The 22,067-nt window shown below is 42.4% G+C and overlaps 1 protein-coding gene across 2 annotated transcripts; it reads right to left on the bottom strand.

Annotated features, from left to right (window-relative positions):
• Positions 1-88: 88 nt before the first annotated feature.
• Positions 89-19,191, bottom strand: FBXO40 (F-box protein 40). Of its 2 annotated transcripts, none has more exons than XM_014732865.3 (5): positions 18,861-19,191; positions 18,639-18,749; positions 8,703-8,735; positions 5,901-7,814; positions 89-3,438 (listed from the first exon to the last, which is right to left on the bottom strand). In XM_014732865.3, exons 3-5 carry the CDS (start codon positions 8,703-8,705, stop codon positions 3,223-3,225), a joined length of 2,133 nt encoding a protein of 710 aa, XP_014588351.2. In that variant the 5' UTR covers positions 8,706-8,735; positions 18,639-18,749; positions 18,861-19,191; the 3' UTR covers positions 89-3,222. The 2 variants fall into 2 exon arrangements, with proteins under 2 accessions (XP_014588351.2, XP_005602003.2); XM_005601946.4 differs by having other exon boundaries at positions 18,639-18,729; positions 18,861-19,106.
• Between the last annotated feature and the right edge of the window lie 2,876 nt (positions 19,192-22,067).

The following is a 22,067-nucleotide window of genomic DNA, read 5'->3' on the forward strand; positions in this document are numbered from 1 at the left end:
TACACTCCTTTGTTTTCACAATGACTTCTATGCCAGTGAATCACAAATCTGTCTTTAGAGCTAACTTACAAGAGTCACCCAGTTAGCCTTCCAGAGTGCAAAGCGGCTTTTATTTCCACTTATAGATACATTGGGATTTCCAGTATACAGAGGTAAGTGACCGTAGATATACACAATCTCATTCTTCACTTCAGTTTGATTTGACATCACACATAGATCAGACTTTTACATGATTTCCCTAGTACATCTCCAAGTCCCACGTTGATTATCACTTTTCCCTTCATTATAAGACAGAAACTTCTTTTCCAGATCCCTATGCTATTAAGGTAGCAAGGTCCTTTCTGCCTCGGTTCCACAGACCTCACCCTCTGTATTCAGCTGATCTCTTCTCTAGACTGACTTTCCTGGTGCTGATACTCATCAAGAGCTCTGCTCAGAGACATCTCCCCATCCAGGCTCCTATTCCTGAGTACACGGTCCTTTTTCATTCCCCTCAGCTGCTTCTTAATCTGAAGCCATTTCTAGCTGTCTTGCCTCTGTCAGATAATGCTTGCTGCTCATACTGCCCAATACAGCCTCATCTCACTAATCAAATCCTCTTCTGTCTAATCCACAGTCTCTCTAAAAGGCTTCCCTTTGCTCCCACTGCCCTCTCACCATGAAATGTGCTTGTGGGAAAACCAGTGGACACCCGTAGTATTCTGGTTTACCGCAACATATATAATTCGATATCTTATCAAACACGTTTGAGGATGTTGATCAATTCAATATTGCTCTGAAGGCAGCCACTGGGAAAGGCAAGTGTGACTGGACGTGTGCAGCCCACTGAGCGTTGCGGCACTCTCCTGACTGCTCTCCCGAGCCTGGGCTGCCCAGACTGTGAAGGAAAACCCTCTGTGCTCTGCCTTTCTCTGTTCTTCTCATCCATCTAACAGTAGCCCTTGATTCTCATCTCCCTTGGTCTACAGCTCCCCTTTCTCTCTTTTTCTAGTAAAATAAGAAACCCAGAGTGGACTTTAGGGGTTTTCTTTCTCCATACAGGAGGGATTAGATTCAAAACACATGAAACTGACACCTGGCGAACTCTTACTCTTCCCCAACTTCAGTGTTTGGTTGTTTCCAGTTACTCATCTTCACTGAATAAAATCTTAGCTCACACTCTAGTTATATTTTTAGAAAATGGTGCCTTATATACAAATGTGAAATATAAACCAAACAGTAAGGATTAGGAAAAATAGAGTCACATTACCAAATAGTACCAAGCGGCACATAATAATGAAAAGATGAGCAAATTTCTACTCTGTGACTTGCTCTAATGCCTTCTTGACTCTTCTCAGAGGTGTCGTCTACTCCATCTACTCCAGCTCTGGACCATGTTCAGAGAGACCCAGGCAATAACAAGCATCCAGATTGACTAGACTTTTTTGTGGGCTAAGGTCTTTGTTCTCTGCTTCCCCACAATGCTGTCTTCCTTTTCTCTTCTTTCTCACCTGCCTGAGGACAGCTAGGACTGCTGGGAAAATGGCACCACTTAAGGCGAGAGAGAGAGAGATAAACACAAGATAAATAGCTCAACTTTCCTGGCTCCAGCTACACTTGGAGAGAGCTGAAAGGATGTACTTTTGCACATGACCCAAGGACATGAAGCCACATCAAACAAATCAGCTCCATCTGGTTCCTAACTTAAAATCACCATGTGTCTAAAATCTATTTAGTAAATAAAGAAGAGCTGCATGAAATCGTAACCATTGTAGATAACCCCGCGAGATAAGATTTTGCTGTACTAAAAAGCTGATCCTAACTTACTGCCACTGGTATGTCATCCTTTAGAGCAGTGCTTCTCAACTGGGAGCGATTTTGCTCCCAGTGGGTAGTTAGCAATGTCTGGAGACATTTTTGGTTGCTACAGCAGTAGGGGTGCTACTGGTATCTATTGGATAGAGGCCAAGGATGCTGCTAAATATCCTATAACACACAGGACAGGCCCTTACGACAAGGAATTATCCAGCTCAAAATGTCATTAGTTCCCAGAAACCCTGCTTTAGGGGATGCTGTTTCCTATTGTGTATTGTTATTTTACTTTTGTTCTCATGAGTATTCACTGTTTGTTACTAAAAAGCAGTATCACCCATTTTCGATAGACTGGAGTAGTGACCAGGAATAAGCAGGAGCAATTACAGGGAGCCACTATGTTCGTATGTCTGTCTTCCCAAGATCCCCCACGGGGTACTCAAGTGGTGTCCAGGACATGGCGACTCGTGCCACAGGAACTACAGTGGGCCTTGTCTGAACTTTGCTAAATGTGTGGCCTCCCTGAGCTACCCTGTGGGTTCTGGCATAACAGTGAGTTGGTGTTAGTGTCTTGTGGTCATTTCAGATAGCCTAGGGTGGTGCTGGGATATGCCTATGCTCTCCCTAACCCAGACCTAGAATATAATTTTCAGAAGAAAAGGACCTGGACTCTTAAGTCATTATTAAATGCTTAAAAGTAGGCTTGTGGATTTTTGTCCTAATTTTCTCCAAAAATATAGGGTCTCCTTCGGACTCTTCTTCATTTTTCAAGGCCGTCCTTCTATGCGTTGCCAAGATTCTACACAACAAACTCTGTGTCCTCATTTCTGCCTCTCATCCTTTGGCCTGTGGTATCCTCAAGGCTGCTGTGCTCAGCCAAGACCTCTATTCTTTCGGGCTGTGTCTGGACTATTTTAGAGGCAGTGGGGCGACTAAAGGAAGCCCTGGACTTGACTGTCAAGAAAACCCCCGCTCCACAACCTTCAAACTGTGTGCCCTTCATGCTGGGTGCCCTGGGAGGCACCTCAGTCCCCATCCCTGCATTTCCTGCCCCATAAATCTGAAACTGCTGTAAACTGAAAAGCTCTCCACAAAAGCACAGGCCTGTGCTGGTTATGGGATTTCACTGCTCTCTCTTCTCCTAAGGACTTGGGCTCATCTTCCAAATAGCCTCAAGTTACTTATCTTCTCCTCAAACTGATTTATTTTAGAAAAACAAAAGTTATCAATAAGGCACTATAGCAATTGTACAAGCCACGGCTTAGGAAATTCTTAGCCCTTGTGCAACTGCTCAGGTTTTGAAGGACATCGCGTGTTGCAATACACCCAGGTAAGCACATATGCGGTTTATAGAGGAAAGTTCCCAAAATCACACTCCGTCCTACTGTTAGAAACTCTGAGGAGGAACCAAGAACGGCGGCATCTGAATCTTTAGTAGGCGTGTCTGCCTCGTGCTCTGGCTCTAAAGGTGGTGACTAAGCTCTCTTGGGCCTGCTCGCGGGGCTGACACATGCTGGTCAAAAGAATCGGGTCAGTCTTGTGCTCTACAATGTTGAAAGGACAGGCCTTCAGGTGCTCAGACATGGAAGCAACTTCATTAAACTCCCAGCTCTTGATTTTGGAGAACAGGCTGCTGAACTGCCAGATCTGTTAGGAAAGATAGAAGCTCAGACGTCAACATTGGGGCAATACCCTCAGGCTAGCTTTATTTGAACAGTATAAGGAAAGGCCTTTCTGTTTTTCTGTTCTTTGCTTCCAGAGAGAATTTTGTGGCTGCTGTGGACATTTCTTAGTTCCTTCTGAAGCATCCATTTCCTAGTTCCCCCTTCCAATTGGTAATCTTCCCAGCCAGCCAGGTAGTTGTGTGGGCATGACTAACACCATCTGCGTATTGACACATACTCATCCCCTATCCCCAGCAATAGTGATTAGTTCTAGAATAGACACATCGTTCAAATCAGGACAATTAGTGGCAATGAGACTCTACTCCCGAAATTTTGTTTGAGATGTCAAGAAGCAGATTCTCTTTTTCCCTCTGTACTTGAACTGGGAAGTTGCTGCCTTAGGAGTTGCAGGCAGCCATCAGGGACCACCAAGGGAGAAAGAATGGAACCACTAGTGAGGAAGTAGAGATAAGAAATAGAAAGAAAAAGGTAATTTGGGGGCATTTTGAGCTTCTAGATCAAGCCTTACCTGTAGCCATTGCTTTGAACTTTCTAGTTATATGGGTCAATAAATTACCTTTTTTGTTTATGCCATTTTAAATTGGTTTTCTATTGCTTGAAACTAGAATCATTCTAACTAATAAGAGTCTTACTAGAACAGAAACCTCAGGAAAAATCTAGGAGTCTGTTACTCAAATTCCCTCTGGCCTTTCCACCTAGGATATGGTGGCAAAGTCACTAGTTTTAAAATTTGGCTACAAGGGTGGGCATAATCTGATACCTTTTCAACTTGACCACTTCACCCTTAGTTTCCTGTCATTGTTCTTATGCAAGAAAAGTATTTCCTGAGATCTTGGAACTATTTCCCTTTTTACTTTAAAAAGCCATTTTAATACTAGCATCCTTCAACTCCAACAAAATTCTCTTTCTTCCTTTCTGCAAGGAAATTAGTTTGTCCCAAATGATAGTTAAGAGTGGTCACCAATCACTGAATTGGGGACCAAAGTGAGCCAAAAAATAATGGAATTTCTAGTATGAAAATTAAATTATTTGCATCTGATTTTACAGTGGAAGATATGAAGCTGTTCCAGACTATGCAGTTTCCCAGGGCACGGTCTTGGTTTCACTCATGTTTATCCGTAACAAGTGGTTAGCCGGCAGTCAGTGTCTATTTAACACGTGGATGCAGGCATGGATACATGAGGGAGAGTCTCATAATTCTTTGTTGAGGAGACTGCTCAGGGAATAAATAATGGAAAATACACAAGATGTTTTAGACATAACCAATAAAAATAGATGCGAACAACTCTAACTTCCCAATGCCAGTTTACATATACCCACATATTGGGAAAAAAGTCAACAGTGAGATTATGGAATTATTGACCTAAATGGCCATCATAAATTTGTGGTTTATATTACCCACAAATTTACCATGAGACCGGATGCTAAGAGCACCTTGGACACCATGAATTAGGAGTCTCACTTCTGTGTGGTACAAGCTGGTAGAAGTTATAATATAGATAAACAACCATAACCTGACTAAGGAAAAGGAACAAGGTTTTTCCAAAGGGAAAGATTCTTTGATTTATACAGCAGAGTCATTTGAAAAATTAAATAGGCTTTGAACTAGGGGAAATCAGTGGATCAAATTATTTTAGAATTTCAAAATGCCTTTAATAAAGACAAAACCCATTTTAAAAAAATTAGTTGACATGGGACTGAGGAGAATTTGTTGGCATACTATGTCAATCAGAGTCCAGGCAGGAAACAGATGGCACACTTAAACTGGGTAATTTGAAGAGAATTTTAAAAAGGAATGATATGTAAATGTGCGGGGAGGGTGTAGGAAAGACACAAGATGTAGTATAGCACCTGGGCTAGCAACAATCTAGAATATTACTGCCCTGGGCCTGAAAGTGAAGAAGAAGGGAGGTCATCGGAATACAGAATGAGTAATTGTGTGAATACTGATAGAGCCACCTTCAGCAGAGAGAAAAGCCAGTGCAAAGTGTCATGGAGGGAGAATGATGCAGGGAGGAAGCCAGAAGAATAGATATGTCAACCTCACCCTTCTCCCTCCCTCCCATCTCCCACTGACACTCCCATTAGATTAGCCCAACTGGAAGCTGGAGGGCAAGGGAGCTGGTTAAGGCCATCTGTAGAACTCAGCCTCCTGGGGGACAGATCACAGTAGAGAAGGTTGGAGAATGGATCATGTGAGCAAACAGAAGATATCCAGCACACATACTTATGGATAAACAGGCACTGCTATCTGTATTGTCATGTATAGTTTATGGGTCTATCTCCCCTACTAGACTAATCTCCTTGAGTTCAGGGACTATGTCTTATTCCCAGTAGCCTAGTACAATCTTAGTGCCTAGTACAGTGCTTGGCACATACGAGGCTCTTAATAAATATTTGTTGAATGAATGAGTGTCTACTTGCCTCTCTGTGGACTTTCCAGGAGGTGCCTCCATGGGAATATCTTTTCTTCTTCCACTGCAGGAGGACCATCCCCCTCTCTTGTAACAAAGTGGCACAGATATTCCTCATCAGCACAGACACCTGGGAGAGCTGGGACAGGCTGATGCTGTCCAAGAACCCAGCAATGTACTGCAAAACCTCCAGGGGCAGGCTGGTTAGAGAATTCTGGTTTTTTCCTCCATGGCTTGAGAGGTGGTTGTTCTTCCTTCCCTCACTGAGCTCTGAAGCAACCTCCGGCTTGATGGCAAAGGTCTTAAGCTCCTGACTATAGATGACTTTTGCCTTTTGCCCTGGGGGACGGAAATGGTTTTGAATAAATGTACATCCCAAGTAGGCGAGGGGGCATCGATGCTGGAACCAGCCGTTGAGACATGACTGAATGTCTGTGTGGACGTTCTTGAAGTGTAGGGGGAATTCATCCCTCCTGAAGAATTTGTTGCAAGTGAAAGTGAAGGCAGAGCTGCTCTTGTTGTGCCTCCTGGTCACAGACTCACTGTGGAGCTCCACATGGAGCCCACCCGGTTCGGCAGTGGTTAGGAGGTCAGCCAGCACCGTCCCAGAGGAAAACTGTTCCGGCTCAAAATTGTATGTCTGTGTAGCAAAATCCATAAACAGCCCGTCAATGCTCCTGGATTCGGAGATGACATGACCTTTGAGTTCTCTTTCCAAAGCACACAGGAGGGTGGTCTTGATGAGATCTGATTTGGGTAGGTCCTCCACAGTGATCCCCAAATCTGAAGTATCTACTGCCTTGTGTTCACCTGGCCTACAACTCAACATGGCGTCTCCAAGGCGAGCCCGCTTCCCACAGTAGCTCACAGGAACTTTGAAGGTGTAAACAGTCTTCACTTCCTGAGCTTCCAGGTTGCCATAAACAAAGTCTCTCTCCTTAGGTGTACAAGCAGCCATCTGACCAAAGTGAATAAGCATCCTCCCATTGTGCACCAGATACATATTATAGTCCTTTGCATCCACAGCCGTTTTCAGTCTTTCCAGAACACCATCCTGCCAAGGGGCAAGCCCTGTCGTTTCCATGGCTCCATGAGAGTCCTGCTGCTTCTGGTTTTCCTGCGGTTCTTTCTCATTGGCAGTATCTTCTTTTACCATGTTATTGCCACTGGAAATCTGTTCTTTCCCTGGGCCTTTCCTGCTCTTGCTCTCACAGCTCGTTGATGAGTCCGTTAAAGCAGAAGCTGCATGCTCTTTGCTGAACATATTTTCCCACTTGTCAAACTTGGCCAGGTCCATCCCTTCTTTGGTTTTGGCTAACACCTCTCGTTCTTCTTGACTCAGCTCTACCATCTCTCCGTTAGTCGCTGACAGAGAGTCGTTTGATACCAACCTGGCATCTGCTCCACCCACTGCTCCTCCCATTTCCTCCCAACTGGCTTCACCATTCATAATAGGTTCCTCCTCAGTGGGTTCTCTGGTTTCTGGGAAAAGTTCTACCATTTTCAGAGATCTGAAAAGGACCTTCTGGTCCTGGAGGGCCAGGGCTGTGTCCAAACACTCCTCACTGGGGGTCTCTTTCATGATGTTCTCATGAAGGGTTGTTTCAGAGTCCACGTTTGGCCAGCGGTTCCACTCCATGGAGCAGCAGACCACACTGGCGGGGCACACTTGCAGGTGCTTGGCCAGCTTGTGGCGGGACATGGAAAGGGGGCAGCCATATTCAGAGTTGAGACACGGAACCTGCTCTAAGGGGCAGAGAAGCTCATGTTCTGCCTCTTTGCACATGTGGAAGGTAGCGCCACAGGACAGGTGGCAGTTTATCACCAGGCAGGAGACATTGGGCTCCACAGGAACATGGCAGTGACGGTTGAAGCATCTCTCACAATGCCTGTGCTGCCCTGGTGGAGGCCTGCGTGCCCTGCCCTGGAGACACCAGAGGAGGGGGAAAGAGAAAACAAATGACTGCTGGAAGAGAAGCTTTATGTATGTCTGTGACCATGTTTTAACTGACTTATTTCCTGTCCATACATGCTTATTATAGGAACCTTGGAAAATACAGAAAATCATAGTGAAGAAAGCAAAAATCACGCATAGTCCCACAATCCAGAAATAACATCAACTCTTTTCTTTATTTTTCAATAGTTTTATTCTATGTATGTAGTAGACATGGTTAGAATAGAAAAAAAAGTTGAATGTAATGGACTACAGTGTTGATAATTGTTGTTTTTGAGTTGTGGATTATGGGTGATTTATATTACATAGGTAATCCTATGCATACAATTTTGCAGCCTGCTTTTTAACTTGCTATTATTACGTGAGACTGGACTGTATCATTAGTTATTCTTTGCAAACTTGCTTCATAATGGCAGTGTAACATTCCAGAATGAGTGTGCTGTCGTTCATTTAACCAACTACCACCAAGGGGTGTGCTAGGAGGACGGGGGCCATGTCTGGTTGTGTTCACATCTGCAGCCCCAGCACCTGTCACAGGTCCTGGACCACTGTGGGTACTCAATAATATTTGCTGATTGAAGGAATTGTTAGCCATTTAGATTACTGCTGCATTTTTTGCTTTTTCATTTTTGAAGTTTTACTAAAAACCTTTCCTTACAAATCTTTCTCAGCTCTCTGCTTTCTCCCTTCTCCATGTCAATTTCTTCTAGGTTCTTCTCTAGCATCTCTGGTTTGGCAAAAAGCCAATAAATACCATCAAACCATAAGGACAAGTCTGCCAGCTGCTTGGGCTATGGCTAAATGAAGCCAGAACCGGAACTCTGAAAGGTGAATATCCAGTAAGCCTCTGGTACTTACCATAGCTTCCCAGTTTCTTCGTGCTTTGTAATTCTAGGGAAAAATAGGAAAGTATGTACATCAATGATTAGTAAGAAAAGAATTTTGGTTATCTCAATTAGCAGGGACCGAAGAGACTTCACATGCTCTCTCACTTAATTCCTTCCACCACCCTGGAGGTAAATGCCATTGCCTCCGTTTTATAGCCAAGGGGATGGAAGCTGAAGTTAAATGACTTGTCCAAGGTTATACAGCTGCTAAGTGATGGAATCAGATTCCAAGCCAGGCCACGCTAGCCCATGTTCTTTTCACTGACCACACTGGCCTCAGATGGGGCATCTTACCAGCCATGGGATGTGTAATTTATGCTTCCTGTAGCTTTTCTCCATTGTCCACCAACAATTATCCTGACATTCCAAACCTCCCTCCAATCTGGCCCAAATTACCCTTCTGGCCTTCTCTCCCACTGGGGTTTCATCTCTACTTAGAGGTCAGCCTTATATCTAGCTTGATCTGGGGCAGTGGACAGGTGTCTGGGAAATATCTATCACGTGTCATTCACCCTGGTGTATTCAGCTGTGCTGTGGCTAAAGCAGGGCTCAACCCCAGAGGCCCCAGAAGCAGGCTGAGTGGGGACTCGGGCAAGCAGAAGAGGAGATGCCCTGCCTTCAGGGGAATACAGCTCCTCAGCTCTGATCTATTGGTCCCATGTGGGAAGGTGTTGCCAGATCTTCTGGTTTTTCAGAGAAACTGGGGATGCATATTTTTGTGAGTGGTAGTATAGTGCAGTGGTTAGAAGGCAGACTGCATGGGATTCAACCCTGGCACTACAAGTCAGTAGCTGTGAGACTTGGGGAAAGTTCCTTAACCTCTTTGTCCATGAGTTTCCCCATCTGTACAGGGAGGCTGATAGCAGTCCTTGTCTCCTCGTGCTGTTGTGAGGAGGAAATGAGTTAAACATACCTGAAACTCTAAGAACAGTACTTGTCTTGTAGGAAGTGATCTATACATGGTTGTTCTTATCAAACAGGTGTTTTATATTTCATTGTAATGCAAAATATTTTATTACATAATATATCAAGATAAAAATCCTTGGAATTTTAAATGTTGGGAACTAATTTAATTTTTTTGAAAAACCTCTGTTTGGGCCAAGGAAAATGTGTGTGCAGGCTACATAGGCTCTGTAGTTCCCTGTTTGCAATGCCTGGTCTAGAGAACTTGTAGTATAATTTCAGCACTGTTATTCTGGAATGGGGTGGGGTGGCGTGCAGGTGGGGTTAGCATCTGAAAGTCAGAAGATGCAGTCTTTTTAAATTTTATTTTATTTTTCTTTAGGATTTGCCAATTCATTGTGGGTGAATTTTCCTCCAACTTTTAAAAAAATTTCAAATATACAGGAAAGGTGAAGGTGTTCCTATATGTAATGGAACACCCAAACATACTCTACCAAGATTTGACAATTAACATTTTGCCTCTTTTGCTTTCTCTCTCTCTCTTTCTTTCTCAATACACACACACGCACAAATTTTTGGGCAAGCTACTTGAAAATAAGTTGCTGATATCATGACACTTCATCCGTAAGTAATTTAGCATCTATTTCCTAAGAATAAGGACATTTTCCTTTGTAACTGCAGTAACATTATCTCACCTCAGAAAACTAAAAATAATTTTCTAATATTATGTAACATGCTGTCTATATTCAAATTTCCCCAATTGTCCCCAAAATGTCTTCTATACTTTTATTTTATTTTATTTTTAGTTTTTGAATGAGGATCCCTTTAAGGTCAGTTTATTACATTTGGTTGGTAAGTCTTTTTAGCCTCTTTTAATATGGAAAAGCCCCCTCAACTTTTCTTTTTCAGAAGAGAGAGCCTTAAATCTCAAAGAAATTGTTGTTCATTTATGTATTCATTTGTTCATCCATTCATTCAACAAATATTTGTTGATTACCTGCTATGTGCCAAGAAGTGAGCATAAGGGTCACCTGGCTGCTTGTTAAAGTGGTTCTTAAACACTACAGTTCATTAGAAGCAGTTGTGATGCTTGTTAAATCTATAGCTGTGCACTGTTCTGTAGGGTAGCCACTGGCCACATGTGGCTCAATTAATCAAAATGAAATAAAGTTAATAATTCAGTTCCTCAGTCATACTAGCTACATTTCAAGTGCTCAGTAGCCACATATGGTTGTTAGCTACTCTATTAGACAACAGAATAGAACATTTCCAACTTCATGGAAAGTTCTATTGAACGACACTGCTATGGATGGACACTGGCTGCACCCCAAACCTGAGTGAGGGGTGTGTCCTGGAATTTACACTGTTAACACATTCCCCATCAGATTCTTATGCACTGAGACTACTGAGTTGAAAGAGGGATCATACCAGAGTGCCCTATACCCCTAATAGTCTGCCTGAATCAGGAGATAGATGAGAAGCTGCAAGCCAGAGCATCAACAGGTTCAGGACCCAGTAGAAGATAAGTCAAGGTGTTAAAGCCAGAGAGGGCACTGAGCAGAATGGAAAGGCTCTGAGGGTTGGACTGAAAGGGAGCAGAATAGGATTGGTCAAGGAGCGCATCTTTTGGATGCAAGAGTCCACCTACTGGATCTTTGAACATACAATTCAACATTCAGGTAGGCTCCTGCCATATTCCAGATCACTCCTGGGGGAAAAACATCCATTGTGGATTTATTTTGGAAATTCTTAAGTATTAGGCTCAAGCATCTGGAATTATTTAGTACTCAATAAGGAAAGATTTAACATTGTAATTGGGGTGTTAACTAGTAGTGGTGGAGGGATGGAATGGGAGGACCTAGACTTAGAAACTGCTATGTAGAGAACGTGATGGAGGCTTGAATAGTTAAGACTGATGACAGTAAAAATAGGCAAGATGAGAAAGATAGAAGACATTACAAGGGCAATAAGCTAACATTTTTGATTCTTGCTGGAGATGGGGGAAAAAGCAGAGTCAAAGGAGATGCCAAGAATTTGAACCAAGAAGAAAGAATATTGGGTATAATTCTGAGAAAAATAGAGGTCTGATGAGGGAACTGTTTTGGGAGGAAAGATGGGTCCAACAAGTGTAACACAAGTTGCTTGAGGTGGTGACAGATCATGTGGATGGGAAGACGAGGGGTTAGAATACAGAGATGCAGACTTGGGAATTAGCCACTTAAAAGTGACAGAGGAGCCATAACTGGGGAGATGAGAACACAGAATAGAAATTTGAGCCGTGAAGTACATAGCTGAGAATTATCACTTTGGGGACATTAGGAAGAAGTAGAGCCAGAGAAGGAGAGACCAGAAAGCTAAGAGAGTCAGGACTATGTTGCCCAGATGTAAAGGAAAGGGTGAGCGATAGCCTCAAATGCTGCTGTGAGGTTAAGAACAATGAAGACGAGGCCACTGCTCATGGCAGTTCCCCAAAGAGCTCTTGCCAGAGCAAATGTGGCATTCTAGCTGTGCAGTGGGACCCTTGGCCATTCAAAATGTGGTGTTTGCTTGGAGGGCAGGGGAAAGCTATTAAGCAAGCACTCCAACATTGGAAGGGCCTGTGCCCTGGCTGGGAGAATGTGACCATCTGCTTTCTATTCATAAAAGACGTGTGTAGTGAGACCTCTGCCCCAGTAGCAGGCATGTGTATTGCTGGAGGGAGAGTGGTGACGAACTTTAAGCCCAATCATTTCTTACCCTTCAGCGTTAGAAAGTGTGGTTCTTAGCAACAGTGTTATTGAAGCTGGAAACATTTGTGGTGGAGCCTTATTGCTCAACATCTCTTTGAAGTTATTTGAAAATATCCCTTTAGGAGAAAAGGAAAACAATTCATGCAGGCAAAAAAGATGCTGTTGTTGTTTTTTTCATACTGCTATTTAAAGATCTTCTGCCAGGCTCTGGAGCTACACCAGGTGAGTGACTTTGAGAAAGGACATGTGCTGAGCAGAAAGACACAGTGAGTGAGGACCACACTTTGGAGAAGTTTGACTGTAGAGGGAAGGAGAAAGACAAATACAGCCTAAGGGCATAAAAAAATCACATCTGAACCTTTTGTTGTGTATCTGGGGGAAATTGTTCCCAATGAGATAAAGGACAATCCAAAATTCTTGATAGTCTAATTATTGCTGGGTAAGCAGGGTGACTGATCATCCTGGTCTGTCTGAGACTCTCCTGGTTTTCGCACTGCAAGTCCAAGGTCACAGGAAACCTCTTAGTCACAGGCAAACTTGAACAGGTGATTGATCACCTTAGGTTGGAGCCAAGTGGTGTTTCCAAGTTAATCAAATTAGATATATCATTGGTTGTCTTGGGACATAAGATGCCCTGTTCTCCTAATTTCTGTTCCAGTGCAATGAGTGACTGGATCCTTATTCTCCATGGGGTTTGTCTGACTTTCCTGGGTTGAATGGTTTCTCTGTATTTTGGATGTCACAGAGGAAGGAAAATAAGATATTAGAGCCTAACGTGTTTTACATTATATGTCCTTTAATTTTCCCAATAACCATGTGAGGTGGATATTACTGTTTCCAGTTTGCAGGTAAGGATATTGAGGCACAAAGAGACCTAAGTTTGTCTGGCTTCAAATTCTGTACTCTTTGCTCTATCACACTGGTTCCTCAGAGACCCACAGAGACATATGTGGTCTATCCCCAAGATTTGGGGAGAATGCAGGCCCGTGGCTTGAGTCTATCAGGGGAGAGCCTCTCTTCCCCCAGTTGGGGCACAGAAAGGTGTCTATATGTATAATCTTTCCGGGTTGTAGAGGAGACAGATGCTCTTCGTTAGGAAGCACTTCCATCTCTATGATGATTTTTTTTTTTTTGTCCTCCTCTTGACCACATTCCATACTATGCCCCATCTGAAGAGTAGAAACAAGAAGAATACCCAGGTCCCATGGCTTTGCATTTCAGGGAATACAAATGTAAAAAGGGAAGCTTTTTAGGGTTAAAAATCTGCACTGCAATATGAATTTTGAGATTTAAAGTGAAACAGACTAAATCAAAGCATGTAGATTATATAAACTCTTCACTGTGAAAAAACTGTCAATTCTATGCCCGAAACAGAATATGGTTATCTAACTGTCATTTCCTCCTCCAGTTTCTATGCCCCTGTGTTCACCTCTAAATTCTTGTTTCCTGTCTGAAAAGGCAATACATTCCATCCTCTTAAAAGTGAACCTCAGAGCCAGCCCTGATGGCCTAGTGGTTAAAGTTTAGCACGCTCCATTTTGGTGCCCTGGGTTTGGTTCCCAAGCACAGAATCACACCACTCATCTGTCAGTAGTCACACTGTTGCAGTGGCTCACATAGAAGAACTAGAAGGACCTACAACTAGAATTTACAGCTACGTACTGGGGTTTTGGGGAGGAAAAAAAGAAAAGAACCTCATCCAAGTCTATGGCCAAAATAATTTCCTCGAAATATGAATTTTAAAGTTTCCCTGTCTAGAGGAGACAGCAGTCAAAATCATATAATTTAGAATTAAACAGTTCAAAGACCTTACTGATTTTTTTTTTAGTGGATGTACTGGAGGCAGTTTAAATGGAATATGAGTAGATGGAAAGACTAGGTGCATGCGTTTGAGGAATGGATATTTCTTTAAAGAAAGAGGGGAGAGTTCAGAACCTGGCAAGAGAGCAGAAACTTTATCTGATGCAGGTTTGTGGCGCTGTGTGGCCCGCTCAGATAGCAGTAAGTTAATAAGCAAAGGCAAGTCAGCTAGAACAGTAGTCGTTACCGTGTGGTACCCAGACCAACAACATTGGCATTCCATGGGAACTGGTTAGAAATGTAAATTATTGGGCCCTACCTAATCAGACTTGCTGAATCAGACCTCCTGAAGCCCGCCGATTCTGTTGTAAGCTCAAGTTTGAGAACCACTGAGCTAGAAGAAGCTTGATATTGGGTACTCTCAATCACAAAGGAACTACTGCCCAGTTAGGTAGGAAGCCTTGGAGAAGGTCTGAAAGGGCGGCAGGCAATGCTATCCACCTCTTTCCATCTCTGCCACCACCGCCAGGTCCAGGCACCATCATCTCTCGTCTGGTCTGGTGCCGTAGCTTTGTAGCAGCCTCACTTCTCCCATCCTGTGCCCCATAACCCATATTCACAAGCAGAAAGAGCGATTTTAACAGCTTTTAACATTAGGTCGTTACTCCCCTGCTTAAAATCTCCAGTGGACTCCCATCACAGGAATAAACTCTGATGTCCTTATCTTGGCCCAGAAGCCCCTGCATGAGTGTCCCCTCCTTGCCCCTTTTGTCTCGTCTCACTCCCTTGAGCACTTAGCTCCAGGCTTGCTGCTTATTCCTGTGTAGGGCCTTTGTACTTGCTCTTCTCACCAAAATTCTCCCCTTGCTCCTCATCTGCATCATGGACTCCTTCTTGCCATTAAAATTTCAGCTTACGTGTTAACTTCCACAAAGAGGCCTTACCTGACACCCTCAATATTAAGTAAATTAATGAACACTCTCATGTATTAGCTAAGCAATTCTTGGCAAATTATTTAATCTCCCTAAAGCTAATTTATTCATCCATAAAATGGAGCTCCTAATAACCCACAGGATTGTGTGAGAATCAAATGAGATAAAGTAGAGAAAGTGTCTAATACATGAGTCACTCAATTGTTAGCCTTCCTTTATCAGGAAGGTCATTCTCATGGTCACCTCCCTTGTCCAGGCTTTTATTTCTTCCTATTGCATCATTCCCACAGCCCTTGGCTGGCCTTTCAATTTTCAGTTCTTCCTCATTCCAATGTATCTTTTTTTTTTTTTTGAGGAAGATTAGCTCTGAACTAACATCTACTGCCAATCCTCTTCTTCTTCTTCTTCTTTTTTTTTGCTGAGGAAGACTGGCCCTGAGCTAACATCCGTGCCCTTCTTCCGCTACTTTATATATGGGACGCCTACCACAGCATGGCTTGCCAAGCAGTGCCATGTCCACACCCGGGATCTGAACCAGTGAACCCCAGGCCGCCAAAGCGGAACTTGCGAACTTAACTGCTGCGCCACTGGGCCAGCCCCTCCAATGTATCTTATATACCACTACCAGCTTAATCATCTTCAAAGCCCATTAAAAAAAAAAACCTTACCTCACTCCTTTAAGAATGTGAATTTCCCTAATTTCTCCCCTTTTTGGCCCCTTGTAATCACCACAAATTATTTATTCCTTAACTCTTAGGAATTCAAATAGTACTTCACCAAGCCTGGAGGACCTCTTAGACACCACAAAGGCAACCTAAGGGCATCTTTGTTTCCTAGGCCCACGTATTGTTTACATATATTATTCTTTTCATTAAGAAAAAAGGAAGGTGTCCACTGAGGCTCAGCTTCGCTTTGGCAGCTGGCTGCGGGAGTCTGTACCACCTGAGGGAAGTTGCTGTGATGTGTGAGTGGTGAGAGAGAGTCTGATGAAGAGTGTGGATGGAGTAGAGGTGCTGTGACCAGTGGAGTGTGTTCAGGAAGGGAAAGGAGCTCTGACTTGAATACCAAGGAAGAGCGGGGATGCCCCTCTAAGGGACTGAAAGAGTGGGTACAGCCAACACCGCTCACAGCACTCATTCAACATTTATTGAATAGGATTGAATTGAATGAAACGGAATAGAACCCTAAAGAAGGCAGCATTTTGAAAGAGCTGTGAGAGCAACTTGAAACAGATTTAGGAGAAAAGTGTAATGATGTCAGATGTACGATAATTAGGTTTTTTTTTTAAGGAAGAAAAATAAATCTTTTCCATTTTTTTAGGTTAATGTAGCCTTAGCTGAATGGAAAAAGAGTCTCTGGCTCTCATCATATGCTTTTCTTTTTTTCTACTTGACCTTGATGTTTTGTGGAGAGACTCCGCAGAAACCACAGGGCCACACAGAGCTACCTGTGTGGTGGTGGCCAAGGGCATTCGGGCAGCTTAAATGGTACCGAGGGCAAAAGAGAAGAGAGGTGATGACTAAGTGTTGCTGGCCAGCAAGGTCATGAGAAGGCAGATAGCAGGTATATTTAAATCACTGACTCAAGCGAAAGAGAATGGGATTAACAGACAATAGCTTTAACATTCTTTACTATCATTTTAAAGGTAGCAGGCAAACAGGGGTGAGGTCAGGGCGATATTTTTAGGCAAGGGGCCTTCCCAGTACCCCTCACATGATGTCAGCCACTAACTATTTTACCTCCTCCTGCGGCTAGCCCCGGCAATAATTATTTATTCCTGAGCTTTAACCTCAGGGGAAGTGACAAGGTCAAAAGTTAAAGATCAGAGACAGTCTTTAATTCTTAACTTATTAACCAACCAATTAATTAGTTACCTTAATTATACATTGCTAACCTGTTTCCCTGCTATGGAGATGTTTAATTCCAGGGAAAGAAAATGTATAAAGTTAAATATTAAAGTAGTTCCTTTGCCTCTTGAGATTTTAAAACCAACTGTTGGCTGAGGATAGTTCCCACATCTGCTTCCATAATCCTGGGCTTCCGGGCTATGATTTCGGCACTTTCACTATACCCTAAAAACATAACCATCCTTCGCCAAAGCTCTTCAACTTCGCCATGTGCGATTCTCCACTTATGCTAGAAATCTCTCTACTTTTAAACTTTCTAGTCATTTAATTAGCTAGTTAATGCTCATATCGTAATTATATTATTAGTATCAGTGTTTTAAATTACTGTTTTGTATTGGGCAAGAAAGTGCCAACTGGCCGAATTATCTAGGGGTAGCTGTGAGTCAGCCTGCCTGCTTGGTCACTCCTAGGCCAACACACCCCAGTCTTGCTAGGACCGCACCCCAGCGCACACCGTGAAGACCTTGGTGCCATGGAAACCCTGACAAAACTAAATGAAGTTAGGCAATTATACACAGTGCATTTGACTGTGCCCAGCAAACAGGCATGATTATAACCCAGACACCTATAGTAGAGTTATGGGATGTGTCTGGAGGTTACAGAGGCAGGCAGGAAGGAACCAGGACTTAGGGTGTCTGGGTAGATCTCCTTTTACTTGGCATTGGAGCCATTAGTCTGTACACTGCAAAGTTCAGAGTGTACAGAATCTCTTTTGCTGCATAGGCCACTTCCCAGGATGTCCTTAGCTGAACTTTGAACTATATAACGCTAAAGCGAGGCCCAGAGGAAAACAAGAAAATAAACACTGTTCCCTTATCTCTGCCAATTTGTTTGTGCATGCAACACTATGCATTTATTCCAAAATCTAGAAATGATCTACCTATATTTTAAAGCTTTTGATACCTCAAGTATCTTTAATCATCTTACTTTGTCCCTCTGGATGTACAAGTTTCAAGTTTGTAATAATTTTTGATTTGCATGCAAAAGCCTGTATAAGTTTTTCAACTTGTAAAATACTTTCACTTCTATTCCATAGATGTATTTTGGATTGAAGAGAACCGAGGAAGAGAGAACCATATTTAGGGGATATTTTTAGAGAAAAAAGGTTTTAAACTCTGCAGCAGAGTTTAAATAGTGTATGTGGTAAGTATGGTTGTGCCACATTTACCGGTAGTGTGACACAGGGGATGGAATTTAAGGTACCTGAGAATGACTTGCAATTAACATTGCAAATGCTGACTGGTGAAAAGATCACAGCATTCAGACTTTAGAAAATAGAAATCCTGGGTTCTGGGTCTTCTGCCTATTTCCTCACCATCTCCTCCCCTTGCACCCTGATCTGCCATCACCACCGTGCAACTTTAGAGATGTCATACAACCAGTCTGGTTGATTGTTGAAGAAAGAACCTAAGTTAGAAAGCAGGTAGTCTCTTCTTGCTCTAAGATTTTTGGTTCAAAACAGGAGATTACATATGGCTATAAAAGCGCCAATCTTTTCCCTCCACGTATAACTTAATTTGCTTAATAACCCTCTTGTCTTGCTCAGAGCAAAAAGGTGAAGTGCAGCTCAGTCTGTCTCCGTGTTCACCACTCCAAATGTTCCCCTGGTGCACCTGCTCGTGTTTGAAAAGCTTACCTTAATGGCACGGCTGAGTCAGCATCTGCTGCACCTGTGTCCCTTGATTGTGAGCAAGCAGATCGCAGAAGGTGGCTGGGGGTTCATTCAGCTGCAGCAGAAGACAGAGTTCTGTTGAGGAGGCAGGGAAAGGAGAGAAAACTTCAACAGAAATAGTTCAAGTGTTTCGAAGTTAAAAATAAAACTATATCACAAGAGGCAATGTGACCGGGCTCAGCTTACCATCTTTTCTTTCTCCTGCATTTATCAACACTTGGTCTCTGCTGGAGTGGCATCTAGCAGGGGAAGCCAGAAGGGAAGTAGGGTTTTATATCAATGGGTTTTCTTTCCCTTGAGGAAGGAGGAAAATCCCTTTCAGAAGGACCATTTTCAAGGCCAGAGCAGCCTCTCAGACTTCTGTGCGTGCAGTCGGCAGATCCAGCTGTGCTCACGGTGGCCGGTGGAGCATTCAGGACAGGCTGCTGCTCTAATTATAACCATGCTTTTCACCTAAACTCATCACTGGCTGAAGCAGCAGCTTGTGCAAGTGACGTGAGGTCCTGTTTCTGAATCTCCTATTTCTTGTCCTGTCACGTAAGTGGCTGTCCTCTCCTGGCCCTCTTCTTTCCCTGGTGGTTGGGAAAGGGGGAGTTTGGAATTCAGAAATCAGGCATAGAATTAGGGGTGTGAGAGAATTAGGTGTGGTGGGAGGCTTAGCTATCCCTTAGTGCAGTTTCCTCTTTTTACAGATGAGGGGACAGCGGTTTCGAGAAGTTAAATCCTTTGTCCAAGGTCACACAGCTTGCTAGTGGAAGAGCCAGAGGAAAGACTCAGTTATTCTAACTCTCAGTTTGGTGCTCTTTTTTATCTTCTTCAAAGAAATCCATTCAGCTAGCTTCTGAGGAGAGAAAATACATAATCCTGGCTTTGCTAATTTCTAGGTATATGGCTCTGACCAGGTTCCTTAACCACTGTCTATCTCAATTTTCCCAATCGTGAAATGGAGATGATAATTTTGGGTGTGACCATGTGTTAATATGTTAACACATTAATGTAGTAATCTAGATAAAGCACCTGTATGATGTCTAGCACATAACAACTACTCAAGAATGCAGTTATCTGAATGTACGGGCTAACAACAGATGTGCTAAATTCTGCTGTAATTAACAGACACCGAATTCCTTTTTCCCCTGGATTTTTCCATGCATATATGTCCATGTAGGTAAATGTATTTGGGGTGAGGAATTAGCAGTTGAAAATTGTAAAAATTTTGTATAGTGATCTTGTATCCTGGAACTTTGCTGAACTTGTTTATTAGTTCTAATAATTTTCTTATGAATTCCTTAGGATTTTCTATATATAAGATCATGCCTGTGTCCAGTATTTTCGCCTTAAGCATCTTCGCCATAGATATCTTTGCCACAGGCATTTTTGCCACATAACTACAGTCATGCACTGCGTGACGTTTCAGTCAATAACGGACTGCATATACGACGGTGGTCACGTAAAATTAGTTCCATATAGCCTAGGTGTGTAGTAGGCTATACCATCTAGGTTTGTGTAAGTACACTGTACGATGTTCGCACAACAACGAAATCACCTAATGACACATTTCTCAGAATGTATCCCCATCATTAAGTGACTCATAGCTGTAATAGGATGTAAGGCAATTTTGCCATAAAAGATAAAATAACTGGTTGACAGTTTGGTTTCAGGTAGGAAGTATGGTGACAAAACTTACTGGAAGTGTGAAATGAGAGGCTGCGTACTGTACTGGAAAATGGTAACCTATCAGTTTGCAAATTCTTCTGTGTGCACAGTCATCCCTCCCACCCCTCAAAACCAAAAGTTTACCAAGCTATGGCAAATATAAAAGAGGTGGCTAGTCCTTCACAACTGTCTTTGAGAGCATTAATTATGGATTCTTTAGTTAATTTAGATACAACAGCTTGTTCTCCAATGTCATCTTTCCCAAATTTATCATGCAATATTAGAAGTTGGAGGCAAAAGAAGAATCAAGCTTCTCCTCCTATTCCCCCAGCTCCCCAAAAGAGAAATGGTTACGTGATTTCTGATGAGTATGTTTCTTGACAATGGTGAACATTTTTTCTATTTGATAGTGGACAACACGATGTGGACAGAATTTTGGTATTTGGCACAGAATCTGGCTTAGATGATTTGGTGAAATATAAGGACTGGGCACGCGATAGAACATTTAAGTGTAGTCCAGATATGTACTACATGTTTCTTTATGTCCTTTTTAATGTTCCTCTTTTATTTTGTTTCTCATTATTTTATCTTTCATAAGGTGAAAAGTTATTGATTTGAAGGAAGAACTATGGAGACAGTAAAAGGGTCAGTGGTTGCTGGGAGGTAGGGGAGAGGGAGGAGTGAATAGGTGGAGCTCAAAGGGGTTTTAGGGCTGTGAAACTGTTCTGTATGATACTATAATAGTGGATACATGTCATTATACATTTGTCAAAATCCATATAATGTACAACACCGATAGTGAACCCTAATGTAAACTACTGACTTTAGGTAACAATGATGTATCAATGTAGGTTCATCAGTTGTAACAAATGTACCACTCTGGTGTGAGTTGTTAACAGTGGGGGAAGCTGTGTGTATGTGAAAGCAAAGGGTATACAGGAAATCTCTTGTACTTTCTAATTTTGCTGTGAACCTGAAACTTCTCTAAAAAAGAAAGGCTATTAAAAAATCAAAAGTGAAAAAAAACCCCAGTAAACAAAAAATCCTCACAGCCTGAGGCCCAATGTCACTTTCTAGGTCTGCAGTCTTGCCCTACAAGATCCCTCTGTGATGACCCAGCATGTGATGAGTAACAGGGACCTGCAAACCTGCTACTGCTACTGTCTCTGTTAGTGTCCCCCAGTAAATCCTGACCCAGTTGTTATTATGTAAGATACAATACCAGATTATTCACATTATCATTTCTTCCATGATTGGTTAATGACTTAGAAATGTACTTTTTAATTTCTAAATGGAGAGGTTGGAGTTTCTTCTAATTAAATTGCCGTATGCTCAAAGAATGCTGTTTGTGTGTTGTTGATTCAGAGTTTGTTAAGATTTGCTACGTGGTCATTATGTGCTTGAAAAGAATGTGTATTCTCTACCAGCTGGATGCAGAAATCTATATACTTCCACTGGATCAAACTCATTGACTGTGTAGTTAAGATCTTCTCTACCTGTAACAAATTTTTATCCATTTGACCTATCAGTTATTGAGTATTGTATTAAAATCTTCCATTATGATTATGTATTTGTTAAGTTTCCCCAAGAATTTTGTCAATTTTTACTTTGTACCTTTTGGGAATATGTTGTTAAATGTATACAAACTCAGAATTACATCTTTCAGGTTTAATTGTTCCTTTTGTCCTTATCTAGTATACTTTTACTTCCAACAAAGTGTTTTGCCTTAAAGTTTAATTT

This window comes from Equus caballus, chromosome 19 (assembly GCF_041296265.1).
Source record: "Equus caballus isolate H_3958 breed thoroughbred chromosome 19, TB-T2T, whole genome shotgun sequence".
NCBI lineage: Eukaryota > Metazoa > Chordata > Mammalia > Perissodactyla > Equidae > Equus > Equus caballus.

What these genes read in the sequence shown, in the direction of transcription:
- FBXO40 (XM_014732865.3), bottom strand. An exon ending in CCTGGAAAGTCCACAGAGAG is followed by an intron (nt 3,439 to 5,900) that starts GCAAGTAGACAC and finishes CTTTCCTAACAG; the next exon opens with ATCTGGCAGTTCAGCAGCCT.